At 42.4% G+C, this 21,316-nt stretch overlaps 3 protein-coding genes across 5 annotated transcripts in view; 1 reads left to right on the top strand and 2 right to left on the bottom strand.

Annotated features, from left to right (window-relative positions):
• Positions 1-468: 468 nt before the first annotated feature.
• On the bottom strand, positions 469-8,075 carry elavl1a (ELAV like RNA binding protein 1a). 2 transcript variants are annotated; one of them, XM_061844468.1, is made up of 7 exons: positions 7,935-8,075; positions 7,151-7,210; positions 5,226-5,403; positions 4,806-4,909; positions 3,698-3,851; positions 3,400-3,625; positions 469-1,840 (listed from the first exon to the last, which is right to left on the bottom strand). In XM_061844468.1, the coding sequence occupies exons 2-7, from the start codon at positions 7,184-7,186 to the stop codon at positions 1,516-1,518; spliced, it is 1,023 nt and encodes a 340-aa protein (XP_061700452.1). In that variant the 5' UTR covers positions 7,187-7,210; positions 7,935-8,075; the 3' UTR covers positions 469-1,515. The 2 variants fall into 2 exon arrangements, with proteins under 2 accessions (XP_061700452.1, XP_061700453.1); XM_061844469.1 differs by lacking the exons at positions 4,806-4,909; positions 7,151-7,210; positions 7,935-8,075 and having other exon boundaries at positions 5,226-5,365.
• hltf (helicase-like transcription factor) overlaps positions 8,038-21,316 on the top strand; it is a 29,382-nt gene continuing 16,103 nt past the window's right edge. The window contains exon 1 of one of the 2 annotated variants that reach the window (XM_061844454.1): positions 8,038-8,158. The gene's annotated coding sequence lies outside the window, so the exon portion shown is untranslated. Of the gene's footprint in view, positions 8,159-20,142; positions 20,217-21,316 lie in introns of those variants that run through there. The other variant, XM_061844455.1, reaches the window with a different exon arrangement.
• On the bottom strand, positions 8,225-21,211 carry LOC133513566 (serine/threonine-protein kinase PAK 2-like). The gene is made up of 15 exons (XM_061844464.1): positions 21,072-21,211; positions 16,356-16,549; positions 16,178-16,284; positions 15,168-15,315; positions 15,054-15,070; positions 14,860-14,970; positions 14,458-14,581; positions 14,296-14,359; positions 13,708-13,756; positions 12,970-13,082; positions 12,420-12,537; positions 11,282-11,381; positions 10,903-11,099; positions 10,586-10,723; positions 8,225-10,030 (listed from the first exon to the last, which is right to left on the bottom strand). Exons 2-15 carry the CDS (start codon positions 16,531-16,533, stop codon positions 9,944-9,946), a joined length of 1,551 nt encoding a protein of 516 aa, XP_061700448.1. The 5' UTR covers positions 16,534-16,549; positions 21,072-21,211; the 3' UTR covers positions 8,225-9,943.

Here is a 21,316-nt window from a genome sequence, read left to right as displayed (position 1 = left end):
CTTCCTCCCCTTAGACACACACACTCATGCCTTCCTTAAAAGCCTACATTGTTTTTATTTACATGATGAAATGTGAAGACATTTAACAGACACACACCAGGAGTCTACAAGTCCTCCGTTAAAAAAAAGTACATCCCCTCGCCACCCCACTCACCTGTTTGACAAACCAAAACACAAAGTGCGAGTAGAAAAACATTTTTGAAGAGAGACGGGCCTCATCTGATTTGATCAGGTCACCACATATTGCACACATTTCAGACAAAAACCGCCCAACAAGAATCACATTTTTAAAGCCCGATAGTGGAGAGACTGCTGGAATTGGAAAGATTGAGGGGGACCTACAGCCCATTTGATCCAACTTTCCAAAATAAAAAAAATAAAACCTCACTCACACTGTTAAAAGTGGCAAAAAGATATATATATTTTTAATAAAAAGATAAAAACTGTTTTAAATATTCACAACTTAACTGATATTTTAAATGATTTTATTCGGGCCAAATTGGAAGAAAAAAAATGAAAACAGAAAAACAAAAAGGTTTCACAAAAACAAAATTTAATGGTTTGAGTTGAAAAGGGAAACAACTGAAACAAAACGTGTCATCATGAACAAAGACCATTTGTTTCACTCCAAACCTCAGATGAGCACTTATTAAAACTTGTTAAAACAATGACAACCAATAAACAAACCTGCCTCTGCTAAAAGGAAAAATGAAAAACAACAAAGATTGCTTTAGTTAAGATTAAACAACAGAAAGGAAAAAAAAAAGGGGGGGTGGGTAACAATGCCGCCTTCAGTCGGATAAAACTCTCTAAGTACCTCTTTCAAACGTGAGAGAGGGGATGGGGGCTAAATAGAAAGCGAAAGTGAAAAATTGAATCATTCCTTTCCTGCGTTTGGTCCACCACAATTCCTTCCTCAACCTCAACTTTTTCCATACAAATAACAATAAAAAAACACTCAGGTTTCAATCTGCAGGGCGGGCGGGCGGGCGGGCAAACTTGGTTCACATCAAATTGGATTAATTGAGTAACAGAGTGGGCCAAGGGAAAGTGCTCTGCTCTCACACATTACATCCACTGGATTATTATAATTTAAGGCCTCCATGTCTACATGTGACAATAATCCAGAACCGTGGGCAATTTCTCCACAAGGGAAAAGAAATCACAGAGCAAAACATGGCTCCAAATGTAAATGAATGCGAAATTACTTCATGTCGGGATTTTACACCTAAAGTGTCAGTTTTTCACAGATCAGAAAGGATATACGCCTACAGGTATTTGTGTAACTTCTGTCTGGATGTATTGCTGCTTCCGTGTGTTTCAAAGTAGCAGGTTTCGAATTATTGTATCCTCAATACTTAAGTCCCATGCTCCAGCAGAAATGTGAAAAGAACAACCACGAGCGACATGGATAAGTTCCAGGACACTTTTTAGACCAAAGGTGCGGTGTTGAGTGAATGCGTTAAACCGAGCGGATCGCACTTCTCTATGCTCCATTGTCCCCTCCCCCTTCCTCTACTTGTGGCCCTTGCTGGTCTTGAAGGACACCTGCAGGGTCTTGTCGCCCAGGCGGTAACCGTTCAGGCTGGCGATGGCCATGGCCGCTTCCTCGTAGTTTGTCATGGTGACGAAGCCGAAGCCCTTGCACTTGTTGGTGTTGAAGTCGCGGATGACCTTGACGTTGGTGACCGCGCCAAAGGGGCCGAACATCTGCCACAGGACGCTCTCGTCGGCATCCTGGCCGAGGTTGTAGATGAAGATGCACCAGCCGGAGGCCGAGTTGCCGGGGACGCCCACGCCGCCCATGCTACCCATGTGGTCCACGCCCATCGGGGAGAATCTGCAAAACGCCGCCAAGCAGAAAACATGACCGGCCTGCCGCCATTTCGCGTTACACTGCTTACCAGCATACACTATTTTGAGTTTGATTTCATTCAGTGACCAAAATCAGAATTTTCTCCAATAAGTTTTCAACTAAAAATGTGGACGCTACATCCATTGAAGAGTCTTCAATTATTGTAAGATGTTAATGGATGTTTATCTACGTAAGTAATAAAAAAAAAATAATGAGTGGATCAAAGGAATGCTAGCCATTGAAAGAATTGAAAGGCCAATAATCCATTCCAGCCTTCTCACCTGCTCCAAAAAAAGACCGACAATTTTGGTTTTGTGGTTTTAATCAAGGAAAACAGCAGTGTACAGCAAACACATTCAGGGATTCCCCTATTCATCGATCTTTTGGAGAAACATCCTTCAGTTTTTGCTAAAAAAAAAAAAAAACCAAAAACTTAGCTGTTCATCATTTTGGTGCTGAGGCCAAACCGTAACAAAAACCTTTCAACCACCGAGTCCAAAAACAGCTGTTGAAGTACTAGGAGGAGCTTCGTCTGATTAGGCTATACCTAGTTCCGGATTTAAGAGTGGGAGTGCAGACTTGGGATACAAGGTGGCAGTGAACAACTCAAGGAGTAAATTCAACAAAAAACAGCAGCTTCATCCTCTTTAATGTCACTCCCAGTTGACGTTTACTGTCAAACTACATTCACATCTCATTTAAAATAACATGGCTTAACCTTTCAGTCCACTAGCCTAACGCTAACACTAAACTCCACCGACATTTTTAACCTTTTAAGCGACACATACTGTGCAGCGGCAGACAAAACAGGACATGTTCTTTATCCTCGGTTTTCGAACTAATAGTGCAGCAGCAAAGAAATGAGAGTTCAATTAACTGTGTATAAATACTGCCCCCAGGTGGCCAAGGTAAGGTAGAGGATTCAATTGATTCAGTGCTTCTGACAAAAACGGTTCCTACTCACATCACTGCAGTATATTTTTAGGAAGTACAATATTAATCGCTTTCCCTCATTAAAATTGACATTTTTTTGTGGAGAGGGGCAGGCTGAATCATCTTAATTCCATTCAGAATGTTCATGGGAACAGATGATTGAGATATGAATGTTTCGAGTTATGAGCATGGCCACAGAACAAATTAAACTCGTATCCCGAGGCCTAACTGCACTTGTGGATCTACACAGCAGGGCTTGGTGTCAATCTCACGTGAATGAAAGTAGTCAAAGTGTTTATACTGTGTAATTACTGCACATGCAGTACTATACATGAGCGGGATGTGCCTTGAATGGTTGCGGATTTGGAGTCACTCATTTCGAGTGAGTTTTGTCATGCTCCCTCTTATTGTCTATTGCGCTTTTTTCTTTTTCATTATTGTGAGGATATTTAGCCGTCACTGCTTTGGCTATAATTTAATTAAATGTTTTCACGTTTGTGTTTGAGCAGACATGAGTATCCGTCAATAATCATTGTATTTTGATTACGTCGTGCTCGCATTGACGAGGTACTGATCTGGCCATTAGAAACCAAAGTAGTCAAACGGCTCACCTGAATCGCTGCGCCTGGTGGTGCATGGGCCCGGCAAAGCGTCTCGACTGGTTGTGGTAGAGCTGGGAGATGATCTGCGTGTTCTTCACCTGATTGGGGTCGGCAGCGAAGCGCACCGAAATGGGCTCGGCGGCCCCGGGCGGCTTTTGGCCGTTGAGGTTTTTCACCGCCTCCTCGGCCTCCGAGCGCTTGTCAAAGCGGATGAACGCCTTGCCGCGCGACATGCCTGGATTCCCGCCGGAAAGAATGAGTGACTAAGGGAGTGAGTCCTGACCGCATTCAAAAACTGTTGCCCTACCTGTGGACTGGTCGACGAGCACGCGTGAGTTTATAATGCGGCCGTAGTGCGCGAACATTTCCTCCACGTCCTTCTGCAACATGGACCTGGGCAGGCTGCTGATGTACAGGTTGGCATCCTTGATGGTATCAGAGCTGGGCCGTGCGTATGACACCTGGGACACGGGGGCGAGCCATTGCACAATGAACTGTGGTGTCTTCCCAAGCGTGTGTGTGAGCATTTCAGTCTAACACAAACGTGTTGCTATTTGATAAGAGTGCTTTAAAAGGGACATATGATAGGAAATACATTTGAATTTCTTGTACACACATACCATTATTAAACATGCCCTCCCACCAATTAAAGTGTCAAATTTAACCAGTAAATCTTATGATCAGGCTTAGGATCTGAAAACCTGTCTTTTTGCACTTCCACCTAATTAACATGCACCTCACCTCTTCCCACATACACCAAGTCTTTTAAAAAGCTGTTGGCATGCAACAGCCAGGGTCTTGTCGCTGGACTACACTACATCATAACCAAAAGAGAAGCTGGACTGGGTTTTTGCTGCATGCGCCACATACATAGATCTGATTGAGATGAGTGTGAAATGTTAATTATGAATGCTTTCTTTTTATCCCCCCCCCCCCCCCATACTCTGGGCTTCGCCAGTCGTTGCATTCCAAGCCCCACTCCCAGTTGTCATTGTCAAACGGGCTAATTTCATTTAGACAGAAAATATTCTACAAATGGATCTAATCTTGATCATTTAAATACTAAGAAATCAGGTCACAAACATTAAGACACCTGGAAACTCTTTGAAAGGGTTAGGATTGTGGAGAAAGAAAAAGTACATAGTATGTCCCCTTTAAGAACAATCCCCAAGCCCTACATTTTGCCCCCCAAATGAAATGAATAAAAGTCTGTTTGCTTTAAAAAAAAAAGTTTTTAAAAAGAGGAGACATTCTGTGACGACGCATCAAACTCATAGTAAAACGAATGAGTCGTGGTAAACGGTGCCGCTTCCTGGATGTACTCGCTAGTTAGCGGACAGCACAGGTGTGTTAAATGACATGACATCGGTGGCATCGATTGACAAATGGTAGAACACCTGACATGTGCACGTTACCTTGATAGTTTTGGAATGTAGCCTTAGTCCGTTCAGTGATTCGATAGCTCTTTCTGCATCACTAGGGTTAACATAGTTAACAAATCCATAGCCTAAACTGTGGCCTAGAGAAAAAAAAAAAAGGAAAACAATAAAATAAAACAAACAAAAAAAACGTGTAAAGTTAGTGGCTAGTCTAAACAAACAAACAAACAAACAAACAAAATTTTCACAGATCATCAGACCCATTAGAATAAATCAAACTATTGGGTGTTGGAAAAGAAAAAAAACAAAAAAAAAAGTCAGCAAGACCATAAAATGGAGTTATGGTTCCCCACTTAACTTCTCACCATTCAAAGCAACAACCCCGAGTTTCCTGCTCTGATAGCTCGCCAGTGTTGAAGCCCCCACCTTTGACCCCCCGTGTGCGCCCCTGCGTACCTCCAACTTTATCTCGGATCAGCTTGGCCGACTCCACCTCGCCGACGCTGCTGAAGAGGTTGCGCAGGTCATCTTGGGACATACCCTGCGGCAGGTAGTTGACGATCAAGTTGGTCTTGGCGTCCTTGGCATCTTCGCCGGGCATGTCGTAACCGTTGGACATGTCGTAAGCCTCCTGCTGCTCGAAAGTGGGCGCACAGGAGAGAGTTTGGTGAGTATGACTGGTGTTAACTTTCTTACCATTACCCATAAGTCATCGTTTGATCGGTAATTTCTGTCAAACTAAAACTGCAAAAAAAAAAAAAGTTACTCAAGCCTATCGGCATATTTTTGTGCACCTTTCTGTAACGCCCTGATATGCCGCACACCGAGCAATGGGGTCGGATTTAAATGTTAGCCAGGCTGCAGGGTTTGAAAACAGTCGGCCGCTGTTTTTGCCACAATTGAAAATTTGAATTTGTCGTACATTAGAGCCATCAAAGTGCACTTAACCACGGCCGTGAGGAAAACAATACTTATGTGCAAACTCGCCTAAGAAGAGAACAAAAATGGACAAAAAAAGCATATTTAACCATTCAACCACCGTACGTTTATCACACAGAGATTTGTTGGAGACCGACGGAACGTTGGGCCAGTGAAAAACATTGCTAAAAATGACGGAAGCGTCTGTAAGTCATCTAGAAGACTATTAGATGTGTAATGTACATAGGACATAATTTATAGTGTGAGCTTAATAGTATTTAGCATTTTAATGGTAATTGGGATTGTGAATGTTAGCCATAGCAAACCATTAGCAAAGGCTGATTTTGTCACCTGAAATTCTGCCCAGCCAGCACCAATTATGCAGTTTATCAAGAGAAGTCCAGTCCTCATAAATGAGAATAAATTTGATGTTACCAATAAAATGTATACATTTTTTTGAGGGGATAGTTTACATGGTTAAATATGAATAAGCTAATAGATGCTAAGATTTGAATGTGACAGCACTACATAACCTTTTATTCATGCTCACAACACATTTCTGTGTTTTAAGAAAGCGAGCCAAGGGATGGCTGCTTGTTCACAAACAATACAAGTAGACATAATACAAACACAAAGTACGTGCTTTCCTCTGCGAAGAATGAGACAAAGCCGTATTGAGAATAATGCGTCAACAGTACACTACTGTATGTCAGTTTGCTGTCTTACGTTGCACCCATTAAAGGATAAAAAATTATGAAAATAGATTACTGTGTCGATAGTATATCAGAGAAGCCAAGAAAAAAGATGAGTCTACAATGCAGTACACTATATCTGTCTGCCTGTCTTATACCAAGTATAAAAAAAATTGATGTATGCTTGTCAAAAGTACATTAAAAGTACAAAGTGATATTTTTCTCTTACAAAATTGTGGGTTTTTTGGCAGGGAACGGGGGGGTTGCAACGGAACAAATAATTGACAATTCCATTCATTTCATTGAGGAAATATGATTTGAAGTGTTTTGAATTATGAGCTTGGTTAAGGAACACTACAAGGCACCGATGTATTTTTAAAAAAATGCAGTTATCAATGTAACAAAGAGTCAAAAGTAAAAATGGTTAATATAAAATTTGTCTATTTACAAGCGTTGCCACACTGTGACATACCAGAGCAATATCCTCTCACTCCAGACTATCTCCCCCCCAAAAATCAATTAATCTTAAAGTCATTAATATTTATGAGTAATATTGTGAGAAGTAATTTGCAATGAAAACGTGTTTTGTGGGCCGGAGAGTGGGGGAGCAATCCATCAGTCAGATTTTCATTCGTAGCGTTGGGGCTTGTCCCTAACCCTCACGAATGTGACTTCTAGTGACCTTCCTATGGTACTTGTATGTTGAAGGGGGTGGTTATTTCAAATAATTTGAAATCACACCTGTACGTTGTAGAGAACAAAACAACTTACATCCAAGTACTGAATGTGTCCTCTACGAACGGCCATGAAGACACTTCTCTGCTCCAGAAGCTGAATAAGGGGGAGGGGGGTGGAACGTAATCACTTGTTATTATTATTTTTAATTATTTTAAAGACAAATTTGCTAGTAAATTTGATGTTTATTTGATGCAATGCAAAACTCTTCGCACTTAGCTTCCTAAAGCAGCTAGCCCCTCAAATTCCAAGCATTCCAAACTGACTCACACAATTTAAATGACTTATCACGTTTGTCCAGGCATATATGTTTAACTGAAGATGAAGATGAGTACAGGAAATTTGACAAATAATTTTAAAAGAAATACGGCGTCAACGCGACACCGGGTGGTGATTTTTCAGAGGATGAACACAGCGCGAAACAGCTACTGATTAGCATTAGCAACGCCGCTAGTAGCCCGTTCGCTAGCCTGCACGAATAACACCAAAAACACAATCCCTGGCGTTTTTAAGCGCGTTATAAAGTCGCTTAACGTCTCAAAATACGTTTTCAATACGCGAGCGTCTCGCTATCTCAAAGCCCCGTGTCTCCATTTGGTGTGCGACAGTTCCGTCCTGAAAAACCTCCAGCGGCCTGCTACAAGGCCTCAAAGCCTGGCGTTAGCTTTAGCCTAATTCGCCGGAGCATTCGACGGCCGTGACGGCCACGCTACGCACACACCCCCTCCCTCCCCTCCGAAAAGGAAAGTAAACACCGCATATACACGCTCCACGGAACATGGGGAGGAAGGATTAAAAAAATAATAATAATAAACCTCACCAGAATTTTTTAACAGGGGCTTGCTATCTCAAGCACGGCCTTTCCTGTGCACAAGAGCAACGTCTCCGTTCCCTCCTGCCAGGTTGATTGTCTCTCAAGGAGGCAGGAGTGTCGTGAGTGAGTGACGCGGGCATCCACGCCCACTCGGTCCGCCCTCGGATGGAGAGAGCTGGACGTCCGCGGACGGACGACGGTTCAAAAAGTCAAGACGAAAAACGGCCGGTGTAAGTACTGTAACTTGTTTTTAATAGTGGCATAACGTGTCAAATGTCATCATTTCGTTCAGGTGTTGCAAACTTTACGTATGCTAAGGCTTTTCCGGGTCAAATTAACTCTACTGAAATGATTTTTTTTAAAATGTGAAATCATGGTAAATGGTGGAAATCTTGAAAATGTAAAAATGTACATATTGCACGGGTATTTTGTAATGGGTCAGTGGTAAAAGTGTTGAAGAGGGAGTTTTAAATAATTAAAAAAAAAATGTTTCCATTTACACAGGCTACTTGTTGCATATTTTCTGCTGCACATCACATATGACTCAAATATGCACGCAAAGATATCCATAGTGAAAGAGGTGCACAAACTGTAGTGCAGTTCTGGAGCAGCGGGGTGGGTCTGATGCCCGAAACCTCAACACCCCAACAGAAAAGTTGCAGTGTGAAAGAAATAACTGCAGAATGTCAATAACAAGAGTCCACGCAACATTTACAAATAATTTACCAACTGTTTTATTCTACTCTAGTCACTTGTTGCAAGACAAAATTTGTTTTAAATTATTAAAAAAAAAAAATCCTCCATCAGTCTACTTTGGACTGCGCCCACATAAAAACTGCGTGTCACCTTTCTGTATTACAAGAAGAGAACATTTTAAAATACAGGTTAAAAGCTTCCCACTGATTATTTTAACTGACAGGGAGATGAGGTACTTTGGGGAATCGATTTCAATCAAAACAATGGGAAATACTGTCATCAATCCATATTCGGGGAAAAGTACATTTCTTTTGTTAGTTACACAAATAAAGGGCAAAAAAAAAATCAAACATTATTGCCCATTCCATAAAACAAAATTAATCCCTCTCTCACGGACATACGCAACAAGGCCTCAAGGACAAATTGTAAGAAATCCTAAACATGGAGCAGGAAAATAATAAATTTTTTGTTGTTGGTAGTATGAATGTCTTTGCATAGATTGTATGATTTGGAAAAACAATACAAAAACAAAACAGTGAAAAATAAAAAGCCGCCCAAAGCCCCCCAAAAAGGCTTATTTGAATAGTTTAATTTAGCACCAGAGGAGCACTCTTTGGTTTAAAAAAGTTTAAGACATATTTACATCTTGGAGATGGAAATCTTGGAAAAATTACGGGTGCAACACTGCCTGCTGCTAACGTCAAAAGGTTAGCGCTGCATAAATCATTTTTTTTATTTCAATGAACTCATTAATATTTTAATTAAAATCCCCAAAAATTATTACAATACATACTTTATTTAAAATTTAAAACTGCAACTAAATTTTTAATTTGCATTTTTGTTTTTAGTAAAAAAAAAATAATAATAATAACACTCACATGTAAAATTAGCAATGGCTAACAGCGTTAGCTTCTTGATCAACTGTATTGGTGTCATCAACACAGTAGAGGGAGGAGGTTGCTCGTAGCGTGCCTGAACTGCAGCCTCCAGGAGTTAAAATGCTTTGTCTTCATGGGCGCTCACACCCACAAAATATTAATTTTGACAAAATGGTTCTTGAACTAACCCACAAAAATAAACGAGGGCTGGTGGTAGAGGCTAATAGTATGTATCATGAATCTGTGTTTGTGTGTGTATGTGTGTGTGTGTGTGTGTGTGTGTGTGTGTGGGGGGGGGGGGGTCGTATTTATTTAACCATGTCGAGCACAACATGGCCTGTCATGGAACACCGTAAAAAAGGCACAAAGGTGAAAAAAAACAAAACAAAACAAAACAAAACACTGTCTCTGGGGTTTTTTTTAAGTGTCTTTTTTCTGTACTCAGCGGTTGCTCCTCATGGCCTCCTTGGCAGCCAAGATGAGAGGAGTCAGGCTGGAAAGAGGCTTGGCCAGCTTCAGGAAAGGATGCTGCACGCACACACACGCAAAAAGAAAACAGGCACATGGAAATATGTTATTTTTAAAGGGATAGTAAATAAATACAGCGGTACCTTGGTTTTCGATCAAATCGAAAATTTCGAGATTTTTTTTTTTTTTTTTGCTTCGGTTTTTAAATGAAAATCGGTACTTGAACGCCCCCAACATAACCCGGAAATAACAAAACGCAATGCGGCCAGACCAGCTGACCCACAACACACTTTGTCGTAAATTCCCACCCGCCGAAAAAAAACCCGGAAATAACATAAATCGCGCGGCGGTTTATCCGGTTTTCGAACGAATCGGTTCTCGAATAATAAATATATGTTTAAAAAAATAAAATACAATATACATTATTTGTAGTAAACAATCCTTTTGGAGCAATTACGTTCAAATGAATAACTTCCCAAGGCACACTTGATGAGCTCTTGCGGCACAGTGGTTGGGATTCAATGATCTACTGTTCAATGCCTGACGGCGACAGATGGATGTAAGGGATCGAAGATGGATGGATGGATGGATGGATGTACTGTATATTTGTGGTACCTGCAGCAGTTCTCGGCCTGACCCTCGCTTCTCCACGTCCATCTCCAAGCATCGCGACAGGAAGGATCTGAAGACAGGGGAGAGTTTCTCTGGACTCTGCAGCTCGGGAGTGCCGTTGGTGGCGATTAAATACAACGCCTAAAAGACAAACGCAGCGAGGAATCAGGAAAAACCTTAATGATGTTATTTGTCCAGTAACTATTATTGTAATAACTCGCATATTCTTCTAAATTCTAAGTTTAGCCTGGGTTGTCAGGGTGAGGAAATGTGCATGGATCCCAGTGTACCAGGGGTCGTCCGGATTCACTGTCACTCACCCTGAGAGGGTTTTCGTTGAGATAGGGGGGCTCTCCCTCCACCATCTCGATGGCCATGATGCCCAGAGACCAAATGTCCACTTTAGGCCCGTAAGCCTTCCTGGTGACCACCTCTGGCGCCATCCAGTACGGCGTGCCCACCATGGTGCTGCGCTTGCTCTGCTCCGGTGTGATCTGAGCGCAGAAGCCGAAGTCGGCTGGAAAGACGGAGACAAAGACACTGGCTTTATCGCCGTTGACTATCAAAAGGTTGTCGGGATTTCTGGAGTCCAAAAATAGACATTCTTTTTTTTTGTTGTGGAAAAAATACAACTTCATTCAAGAAGTATTCGTACTTTCCTCCCACCCCCACCTCTGAAATATATACGTTTCTGCTTACTGAGTTTGACCGATCCGTCCATTCCCAGCAGTACGTTGTCGCTCTTGATGTCTCGATGGATGACCTGATTGGCGTGAAGGAACTCCAGAGCCTGGAGGACCTGGATGCAAACAAGGGAAACTAACATTATTTTAGTTTTGCTTTTTCTTTGTTCTGTTAGTGAGAATACTACTGCATTGGTACCCAGTGAAGACAAAGATGAGAGATTTTTGAAACCTGGATTTAAACCCTAATTCGTAACCATGACACGTTTACTCAGAATGGAGACCACCATTTGCAACCTTAACCGAGGTTCGAAAGGTAAATTTGAAACCCAGACCCTTTCTTAAAAACTAATTTTAAACTGTAACTCTGGATTAAATCTCTAAATTGAAACCATAACCGCTACTTTAAACCTTAATTTGAAAACCCTAAACCTGGTTAGGGTTTCAAATTAGTGTTAAATGAAAGGGTTATGGTTTTAAATCAGGCTTTCAATCCAGGGTTAGGGTTACAGACCACGGTCAGGGTTTAACAATAGGTATCCAACCAGGATTAGGGTTTAAAGTTGAGGTTAAAAGCGTGGGTTAATGTGTCAAATAAGGGTTTAGAGCCAGGCTTTCAGTTCAAGTTCAGGTTTCAATCCATGGACTGAAAACACATCAAACTCGAATTTGAAACCGAAACATAGGTATGATGCCTTTATTTAACACCATATCCCAGGCTTGAAAGGCTCATTCGAAAACCTACCCCTGCTTTGAAACCCTAATCTCAAACCTTAACTCCAAATTGAGAGACTAATTTGAAACTGCAACCCCTGGTTTTAAACCCAATTTGAAACCCTAAACCAGGTTTTAAATCATAATTTGTTTTACCACATTACCCAGGCTTGAAAGCTTTTAGTTTCACTTGCTTTCATATATGCCGGTTAGAAATATGGAAATATGACTTAAAAAATGGCCTGTACACTAAAAAAAGTTTCCCTAGGAAATACTACGTGGCCACCGCCGTGCGTGCTGAAATAAAGCCAGCCGGAGTGTTTCCAGGACAACGCGCTGCGGTTCCAAAGACGAGAATCTCCGGCATATTTTCCAACTCGCGTCGTCGCTTAATAGTGGAAGCGGACACGGCGTTGAGTCGAGTGCTCGTGGGCGCGTACCTCTCTGCACACGGCCGCGATCTGGGCCTCGTCCATGCACGTCTCCGTCACCACGTCTGTCAGGGAGCCGCCTGCCAGGTACTCCATCACCACAAACAGCTCCTCGCCCACCAGGAAACTACAACACCAAAACGCAGGTGCAGGACTCATTTAAAACCACACACGTTTCGAAAACCTGAGACCACAATTTTTTTAAATCTTGACCTGGAACCCTAATTAACGCTAGACCACCCTTGAAACCCTAATTTGAACTCCAGTTTGATCTTGAAACACTGACCGAAGGTTGAAGTTCGAATTTTAACCCCTACTTTTAAAACCCCAACAATGACCTGAAACCCTTGTTTGAAACACCTTTAGGGCTTGAAACCCTAACCCGATCTTGAAACCATAATTTGAAACCCTAACATTTGCTTGAAAACCCAATCTGTGTTTGACACCACACATTGAAACCCCATTTCTTGCTCAAAACCCAGGTTTGAAATCAAAATTCCAAAACTGCATCCACGATGCCAAAACCCAGGTTGCTTAGTTTTTGTTGTTTTTCTTGTACCTATCTACAAAGTTGACAATGTTGGGATTCTTCATTTCCTTCATGACCAGGATCTCGTTGATGATGAGTTCTTTCTTGGGCTGCTTCTGCAAGTTTATCTGCTTGATGGCCACCTGCACAGCGAGTACAACAAATTTCAATACAGCAATCCCTAGTTTATGGTGGGGGGGTTACGTTCCAGACAACTCCCGCAATAGACAAAATCTCCAAACTATCTAAAACATTTTTATTATTTATATTTTGAAGCTCCATGCAATAATACAAAAAAAATTTGTGCCGTGAAAAAGTAATTGCCCCTTTCTCAAATCCTTTTTTGGAATGTAGTTTCCCCCATTTTAATGCTGAAGACATTTGAAAAAATGTAAAGAAGTAAACATGACATTTTAAATGGTTATTTTATTTAAGAAAAAAAAATATAAAATGTAATAATTGAATTTTAGAATTTAAAGAATTGATGGTAAGCAACTTTATTTACTTGAACTGTCTGAAAAGCGTCGTGAAACGGCACCATTTCTCTCACTCTGTGTCGTGCGGTAGGTATTATGTCACATCAAGGTTGACAGTGGATATTTTTTTGGGACAATAAAAAAATCTGGGAAAATAGTTATCTTTGATATATTTCCATCTCGTCGTACGTTTGCAATAGTCGTTTTGAAGATGGAGGGTTTCCCCCCGACAGTGACGATATAAATATGCGCTACTATACTGTAGTGCATTCATCCATCCAAACAAGCATACCTCCTGTCCCGTGGCAACATCTATGGCCGTGTAAACGGTTCCGGATGCCCTGCAATTGCAAGAAACACAGTAACAAGTCAACCGTACTTTGAAACCGGCACGAGAATTTAATTCCTGATTTGAAACGCCAACTCAGGTTGAAGCAGTCATTTCATTTTAAAATCTCAACTCTAAATCCCCCAAATTCTCAAAAATGTGAAGCCCGAAGCTTTGTTTATACATTTTAAACTCTTATGTGCTGTAAATCGCAATCAAGGAATGAAAATTTAGTTTGAAGCTATTGCCATTATTGAAACCCTTAATTTGAAATTCAAACTTTAAATTGAAATATGATACCCTAATGATTTCAATACTTTCTTGACTGACACTCAAATTTCAAACCCTAACGTACAACCTTACTTGAAACCCTTAATGTTACTTTTAAAAGCTTAACCGCTGCTTTACAAGTCTAATTTGAAATCCTAACCCAAAATGCAGACGTAATAATTTGGCACCCCAAACATTGCTTTCAACGCTAACTTTTGCTTGAAACCCTAATCCAGGACCCCCAAACTTAAGTTTAGCTCCAAAAAAAAGTCATGTCCTCACCCTTGTCCGATCTTCTCATATCGGGTGTATTTCTTCTTGGGATCCCCGATGCTAACAATAGTTCCTACAGAAAAAGAACAAAACAAACCTAGTCAGTGTCGTCGTTCCTCGCGTGGCGTCGTTCAAAGACCGATCATTTCGAGACCGATCGGCTTGTCTTACTGAGTTTCTCCATGATCTCCTCGTCTGTCATCTTGCCTCCTTTCTTTTTCTGCCTGTCGGCCGCCTTGGAGGCCACGTCGCCCTCCGGAGGCGGGAGAGGGTCAATCACCGACCGCGTGTAAACCTGCGAGATGACGAAGGGACAAGAAATGTGCATTCAAATGAGCAACTTACTTATTTTTAATCAAACAGTAAATGCTGTTCAGTGTTGGAGTAAATCAGAATGACATCCTTGCTCCGGTCGTCCGCCACGTAGATCTGACTCCTTTCAATCCAAAAAACAACTTTTCTGAGACAATGACCGGTTTCTACTGTCCATTTTTGATGACGGTATTATAATTGATTCAGTGTGATTATGAATCTGAAGCGAGTACACTCGAATGCTCTTTGAGGACAACTCACCGACTTGGTGTGTTCGGGCCTGGGCGCCACGACGGGCGGTGGCGCGTCGTCGTCGTCGTCGTCGTCACCGTCTTTGGCGTGCTGCGAGGAGGCGGCCGTGGCCTGCTTACCCTGCGGAGGAGGACAAGGAACAGGAGAAGCGCGTTAAGCAAGAAGCGAGTCCATTTTAACCTGACCGATGGGCGAACACTCACCGACGGCGAATCTTTATCTGGATGGATGGGGGAACGAGGCAAATGAGTAAAGATTTTTTTTTTTTTTTGTACGAAATGTATGATGAAAGGAGAGACGAGAGTGAGAAGACTGACCCGAGGCTGAAAAGCTAAGGTACTTCTGCTTCCCACTGGTGGAGTCGTAGAACTTGAGGATGTCCAGGACCGCCTGGGGATTCTGTTTTTGTTCAGATTTGCTGATGTTGGAGGTTTGGAGGAGACGGGCCCATTGCTCCGGCATGCCCTGAGGACCAGAGATTGGGGACCTGAGTCCTTGAGACTTGGACTTGAGTTACCTTGATTCACTGTTTTGATGACTTGTGACTTGACCAAAACTTAAAGACTTTGAGACTCAACTTGGGAGTTACACCCTTAACTCGTCTTGAGACATGATGGGGTGTTATACGGACATACAAGTTAGATGAACCGACCTGACCCCGGCACCGTGGCACCCTAAAAGTGGGGCCTTGAGATACGAGTGACCTGACTTTTTCTAGGTACAGCACGAGCCGTCATCTGGACATTTTTTTTCCTCACTTGTGAGAGTAATTTGAGACACGAGTACTGTTTGGTGGCAATGAATTCAATTGAAGTCACGTCACCAGAAGCAGCAGTTGGACTAACAGTGAGTACTTCATCAGTGAGATGCTTCAAGGTGTTTACAGACACTCACAGTAGAAGTTTACCGGTAAAACTAAATATATCAGATTCAAACTACTTGTTCTCATCCTGTTCCAGCGGTCAAGGGACTGTACGAATCCCCTCTTTATGTAGTCGAGTCTTGCCCGCCCCAAATACTCCTCGATGGGATCAATGATGCCGATATGTCGACCGCTGGCGTCTTTATTCCTTTTGGGGAACAGGTACCCCGAGGGAGCCAAATCAGGTAAATTTGGTAGAAACCCCAAACCTGTCTGAACTGCCTAAATTTGGAAAAAACTCAAGATTTTAAAACCTCAACTTCAAAACCTAATCCTGTCTTGGAACCCTACTTTATAACGCTACACCTGGCTTGAAACCCTGATCTTTACATGGAACGCTAGCCTTTTCCTGAAAGCCGAACCCCTAAATGATTTATGATCTGAAACGTTCACGCTGTCCCTTACAGTGAACTCTCCAGTGACTGCGTCAAAGCCCACATGGATGGTGTGTTCAAAGTCAGACGGGGAGGAGATCTCTGGCCTGTCCTTGTCTCGGTCCTTTTTCCGACCTCCTGCAAGCCAACGTAAACATGTCAACTGTGTATCTGTGTTACTACTACAGCGTACTCTACATGTGTGTTACCCTTCTCCGAGGCAAACATGGAGATGATCTTGTTTCTGGACTTGCGCTCCTCCGGCACGGACGGAAGCGGCCGAGAGCTGTGGTTGGTCACCTGGGTGTCTTTGGCTCCTCCTCCTTGGCTACTCATCCTGACAGGGGGGGCGGGGGGCTTGTCCTCGCACAGTCCGCTGTCGCACATCTACACGCACGTGGACCTCAAGACAAACACACAAGAACCGATTTACTAAATATTCGCACGCCCTAAAGCGGGCGCAATGTTAACTGGGCAATGCTCAACCGTACGCAACCAGGAAAACAGACTAACTAGATTGTGACATAAGTCAGGTCGGAAATGCAATTTTGTAGCTTTTGAATGATTAAATGACTGACTTGGCATCGGGAACAGGAAGAAGTCATGCCATAGCAACTGAGACTTCCCCCACCTCTGCATTTCGTTGTGACTGGGCCATTTGATTTCAGAGCACGTTGACAAATTATGCTAGCCTCTCCCAGAGAAATTTTTCGAGTGGGCTGTATCGTGTTTTAAAAGTAATGTTATGCAGAATGGGCACTCAGGACGAGTTAACGCCAATAAAATCACTTTTTTTTTTAATGCAGTTGCTGCTTTTCCCAAAATTGATCACAGATAAATTTCTTTTCTGTAACTTTTCAGTTTTGTTATCTACCACTAATACTTCCAATTCCATCACTTCAAACTTCATTTCGCACCTGCAGCGCTCTCCAAACTGTTCAATGCATGGTGGAAACTATCAGTACAACTAAATTCCCCAAATCCTTTAAAATACAGTGCTCTCAGCCATATTTGTGCGTCTTGCCAACAGTGCACAGAATCTGCGAGTGATCAAGCGTGCAATTTAGTGTCCACTATTTGGGATCTGATTATCTCGGGCCCACAGCCTCCGACAAAGATAGGTCGAGAGCAACATCCCCCACGCAGAAGTAATACACGTTCTCGTTCATTTGAATGAGGAAGGAAATCTGACTCTCTAGCAGTGTCTGAGAGCAAAGTTTTAAAGGAAGTTGCACTTGCAACCAACCATTGCCCATTCAGGAATTTCTGGTAAAAAAAAAATAAAAAAAAAAAAAATAATAAATAACAAAACAAAGCATAACCTTGCACTGTAACAAATTCCTGCGCAGGACATAAGAGACAAAGTTTCGAAACATTTTATTCGTTCCAAGGAGTCCGCATAAAAAATGGGGCACACTTTTAATTCCAGTTTTCATGGATGTCAATGGGGAAAATGGTTCTGAAAAAAAAGTCGATTAACATATGACAGCTTTGGACTGTAATTGCAACGTAATAAATTACAGCACAACTTGTAGGGATTCTCACGTTAATCGACTCGTCAATTTGCTGACTTTTCTAGTCCGCAATGACGTTTAGAGCGTGACATTAAGTTGCCGGTAATCTCGTGTTTTTATGACAATAGGAAGCAGAGCCGCTTGCAGCAACAGTTGGCGTGCTTTTTTTCTGAGGAGCCGACTTTAGCGGCTAAAGGATGTTTATGGCGATGATGCCCGAGCTTTGGCGGAAAGACCAGGAGGGTCACAACTGCAGGTGTTGCCAGCGATTGTGAATAAACGCTTGGGTTGTCCAACCTGCTGCGTTTGAGTCCCTTGAAAAGTGAAATAAAGCAGATCATTTTTCCAGTGCACTTGATGAGGTTGTAATTACGTACTTGCGAACACGGCAAACTAATCACCGTGCAGAAATCACGGCTGTGGTGAGCCCAGACTGAGGACCGGCTGACCCATTTGGCCAAGTTGTGCAAACATTACCTGGCGTTCCCAACGGCAAGAGGACTTTTTCCCTCTGGCTGGAGATACCATCCCGCCACACGAGCCTTCACCCAGCCCATATCGACGCTTGTTTTTTAATCTATATGATCTACATAAATTCTGTGTATGAGAAGTCCATCGCCACTCAACATAGATAATAGATCATTTATCATTGCAAGACAGTCACTCCTTTTTCAAATAATAGCACTGTACTGAGAAACAATAATGTGTCATCAACAAGTACTCAGTTTGAATCATATCAGCGTTGATTTGAAAAAAAAATGTGAAGTCATGCAACCCTGAATGACTAGCACATGAGTTTATGCGAGGGGCTCTTCGTGTAGCTGCATGTTTTCCACCACAAAGAAAACCAACAAACCCGCAAAAAGCAAAGCAGAAGCGCTTAACTCGACTCAAAATGCGGCCTTTTTTTGTGACATCACAGGCAGGAAGTACTTTGGGATTTGAGTTAAACAAAATACAATTTAAAAAGTGAGGGGGTTGGGGGGAACAGTGGTATGATTTCCCAACGAGGCCCTTACCTAACATCCTGAATATCCAAAAACCTAAAACAGACATACCGTGCCCACTCCTGATATTATTCACCTCATCCTTAGCACGAGCGACCAATCATTCACCTTCTGATGCTTCTTCTGCGTCTCACAGAAGACCCAAAGAACGGCGTTAGTCCCACGAGCCTCTCTCTTCGCCGCATTTACCTGCTACTAAGCGTCCCGTCCTGCGCACCCAGCCCCCTAACCAAAGACTTTCTGCGGGGCAGGTCTGAGCTGGCTGCCTCATTCCACAGCCAACGGTGCACTGGACAAGTGTAATCTTGCCTGGGCCTGGATGAAATTCCATAACTCCAGGCCAAACACACACACACAAGTCATTCCCTATTGCTGTATGAATGACTGAATGGCCCAGCTGACTTGGACTGAGAGGCAAGCTACACCCTATAATGGTCGCTAGCCAATCGCAGGGCACTTAGCACTCACATTTGACATGAATATAATATAAAAAGATTGAACCCACTTTATATCATATGTTACATGTCAAATAGGAATGAGAAATCCAGTTGTCAGAACTGCCCGGGTTTAAAGACCAACTACAAATGCTTGAAAAAGGACATCCTGGGCATTTCCAACCCAAACTTTCCTACAAACCTGATAAAAAGACTCAGAGATTATGAAAAAAAATGAAGGATTAATCATCCAGTTGATTTCAGACAGAATATTAACATTTTAAAAATATCTAATTTGGCCATATACTCGACATTTGGGTTAGGGTCCCAAACTGTAGCCGCTAGATCCACACACAAACCGGTCCTTAGCAACTGTTACTATGCCGTCATTTTTCCTTAGTCAACACCCCCGCTTTCCCAAAATGTCCTTTTCCGAAGCCCATACAATCACATTTTGTGTACTGTTTACTGTTTGGTAGCTGTTTACAGGAAATGACCAGCCAGGTCTCTTTTGTTGGGCTTCGACAAAAGGAAATGGCGCAGAGGACTTCCTGGAGGGAGCGATGACGCCCGTGGACTTGAGTCCCATCACAGACATCACGCACAACACAACAGAAGTTCTCGCGACCGCTCCGGTCACGACTCACGGCTGCAGTGTAAACACAGCCGCACACCTCCACATCCTGTTATTCAACTGCACAAGACTGCAAGAGCTGGCATTTTGATTGCTTTTCTTCTTCCCCTTTATCGCCGTTCAGTATAAATGGCACCGACACCTCATGCCCCGACAGCAATTTTTCTCGCTCGAGAGTTCGATTCAGAGGTGTGACTGCAGGCTCCAGCCTGAAAATCTCAATTCCCTCCACCCCCCCTGACTTCCGATTTCAATCAATTATTTTCCTCATATTTGCAGCTTTGCGTTGCTGTGCCTCCTATTGTTGTATTAGAGGTTGCATTGAGTTATGTAATCAGGAGTTTGTAAGTCAGTTTGAAGAAAAAAAGAACACATGACTGGTGAGATCTTGAGCAGTTAATTTAAAGCGGTGAAAGCATGGGCAGTCTGGAGAAAGATCTTCATTTTCTCTAACTACTCCAAATTCGGCTTAGGTGAAACGGTATGTGACCGTGATTAATGTGTATCTTATGTGACTGAGCTGGAATGTATATAACTGATAACGTGTCGAGCTTCAAAAGGTTCATGCCTAGCTAAAAATGTCAGAGGAAATGGTGTCCTTGTGGCGCACGTAATTATATTTGACAATGCACATTTGTTAGTTTTTCACCGTAAAATGGTGTTCACCAAAAATGGCTGGAAAAATGCGGTACGTCTTCTTTTGGTGGCCCTCGGCACTCTTTGAAATAGGCATCGTGTGAACAAGTGCAGGCAGTTATGACTCTGTTCCGGTCATTTTGCAGGGTCTCCGTATGAAAGAGGTCACCCGGCTCCCAATCTTAGTCAATCGTGGCGATCAATGGGAAATGGGTTTGCGTGAAAGGCAAAGGGTAGACAAATACTTGGTCTTCTTCTCTTAATGCAACTTTGAAGAATGTGTGAAAGGGGCTACGTGCCTCTATCTGGAATGCCTGATCCGTGAAACACTGTTTTACTTTATTTAGACTTTGGTCTTTTTATTGCACTATACAATATTTTATTGAATCAGAGTCCAGGAATGGTTTGGTCCTTCTGGTCGAAATGGACAAACTTGGCGATAATAAGAATTTGTGTAATTCGCGAGAAAGGTAAGTTCACGAGTATTTAACAGACGTGAACGCTGCCAATCGGAAAAATGACTTCAAAAAGTAACAGTCACAACTTGTCTTCCTCTTTTCAATGTTTTTGGAGACTTCTTTTGTTGGGCCTGAATACTTTCCCCCCCACCGGTTAACTCCCCGCTTCGGGGCCGGTCACCACGTTCGAAAAAAAAATAGCAATTAGTAAACGAGAGAATAATAACCAATACAAAACTCACCGGTGAGCTGTCAACCACAAAAAAAAAAAAAAAAGAGAAAGGATGTACTTGAATTAAACTCCTCAGACTCCGCCCCCGTTTTCTTGACCCCAAAATACGGAAAAGAAAATCCAAAGAAGGAATCAAACTTCCGCTTCTTTGATGCCCTGAATTTGTTTTTTTTAAATAAAGTATCGCGTTTCGTCTTTTAAAATATTGTTTCTTTTCGTTTTTCTTCCCCCCCTGACCTCTCCCTACACTTGGCG

Source organism: Syngnathoides biaculeatus, chromosome 15, assembly GCF_019802595.1.
Source record: "Syngnathoides biaculeatus isolate LvHL_M chromosome 15, ASM1980259v1, whole genome shotgun sequence".
Lineage (NCBI taxonomy): Eukaryota > Metazoa > Chordata > Actinopteri > Syngnathiformes > Syngnathidae > Syngnathoides > Syngnathoides biaculeatus.
This window is presented reverse-complemented; position numbering and strand designations above follow the sequence as displayed.

Bases quoted from the DNA above. Each gene is read 5' to 3' on its own strand.
- LOC133513566 (XM_061844464.1), bottom strand. From the start codon at position 16,533: ATGTGCGACAGCGGACTGTGCGAGGACAAGCCCCCCGCCCCCCCTGTC. The intron at 15,316-16,177 runs GTAAGGGACAGC...TCTGGTCCTCAG, and splicing joins CAGTCACTGGAGAGTTCACT to GGCATGCCGGAGCAATGGGC. The intron at 13,083-13,707 runs GTATGCTTGTTT...CTCGCTGTGCAG, and splicing joins ATGTTGCCACGGGACAGGAG to GTGGCCATCAAGCAGATAAA.
- elavl1a (XM_061844468.1), bottom strand. From the start codon at position 7,186: ATGGCCGTTCGTAGAGGACACATTCAGTACTTGGAT. The intron at 5,404-7,150 runs GTAAGTTGTTTT...ACTTTCGAGCAG, and splicing joins GACACATTCAGTACTTGGAT to CAGGAGGCTTACGACATGTC. The intron at 3,852-4,805 runs GTAACGTGCACA...CCCGTGTCCCAG, and splicing joins TACATTCCAAAACTATCAAG to GTGTCATACGCACGGCCCAG.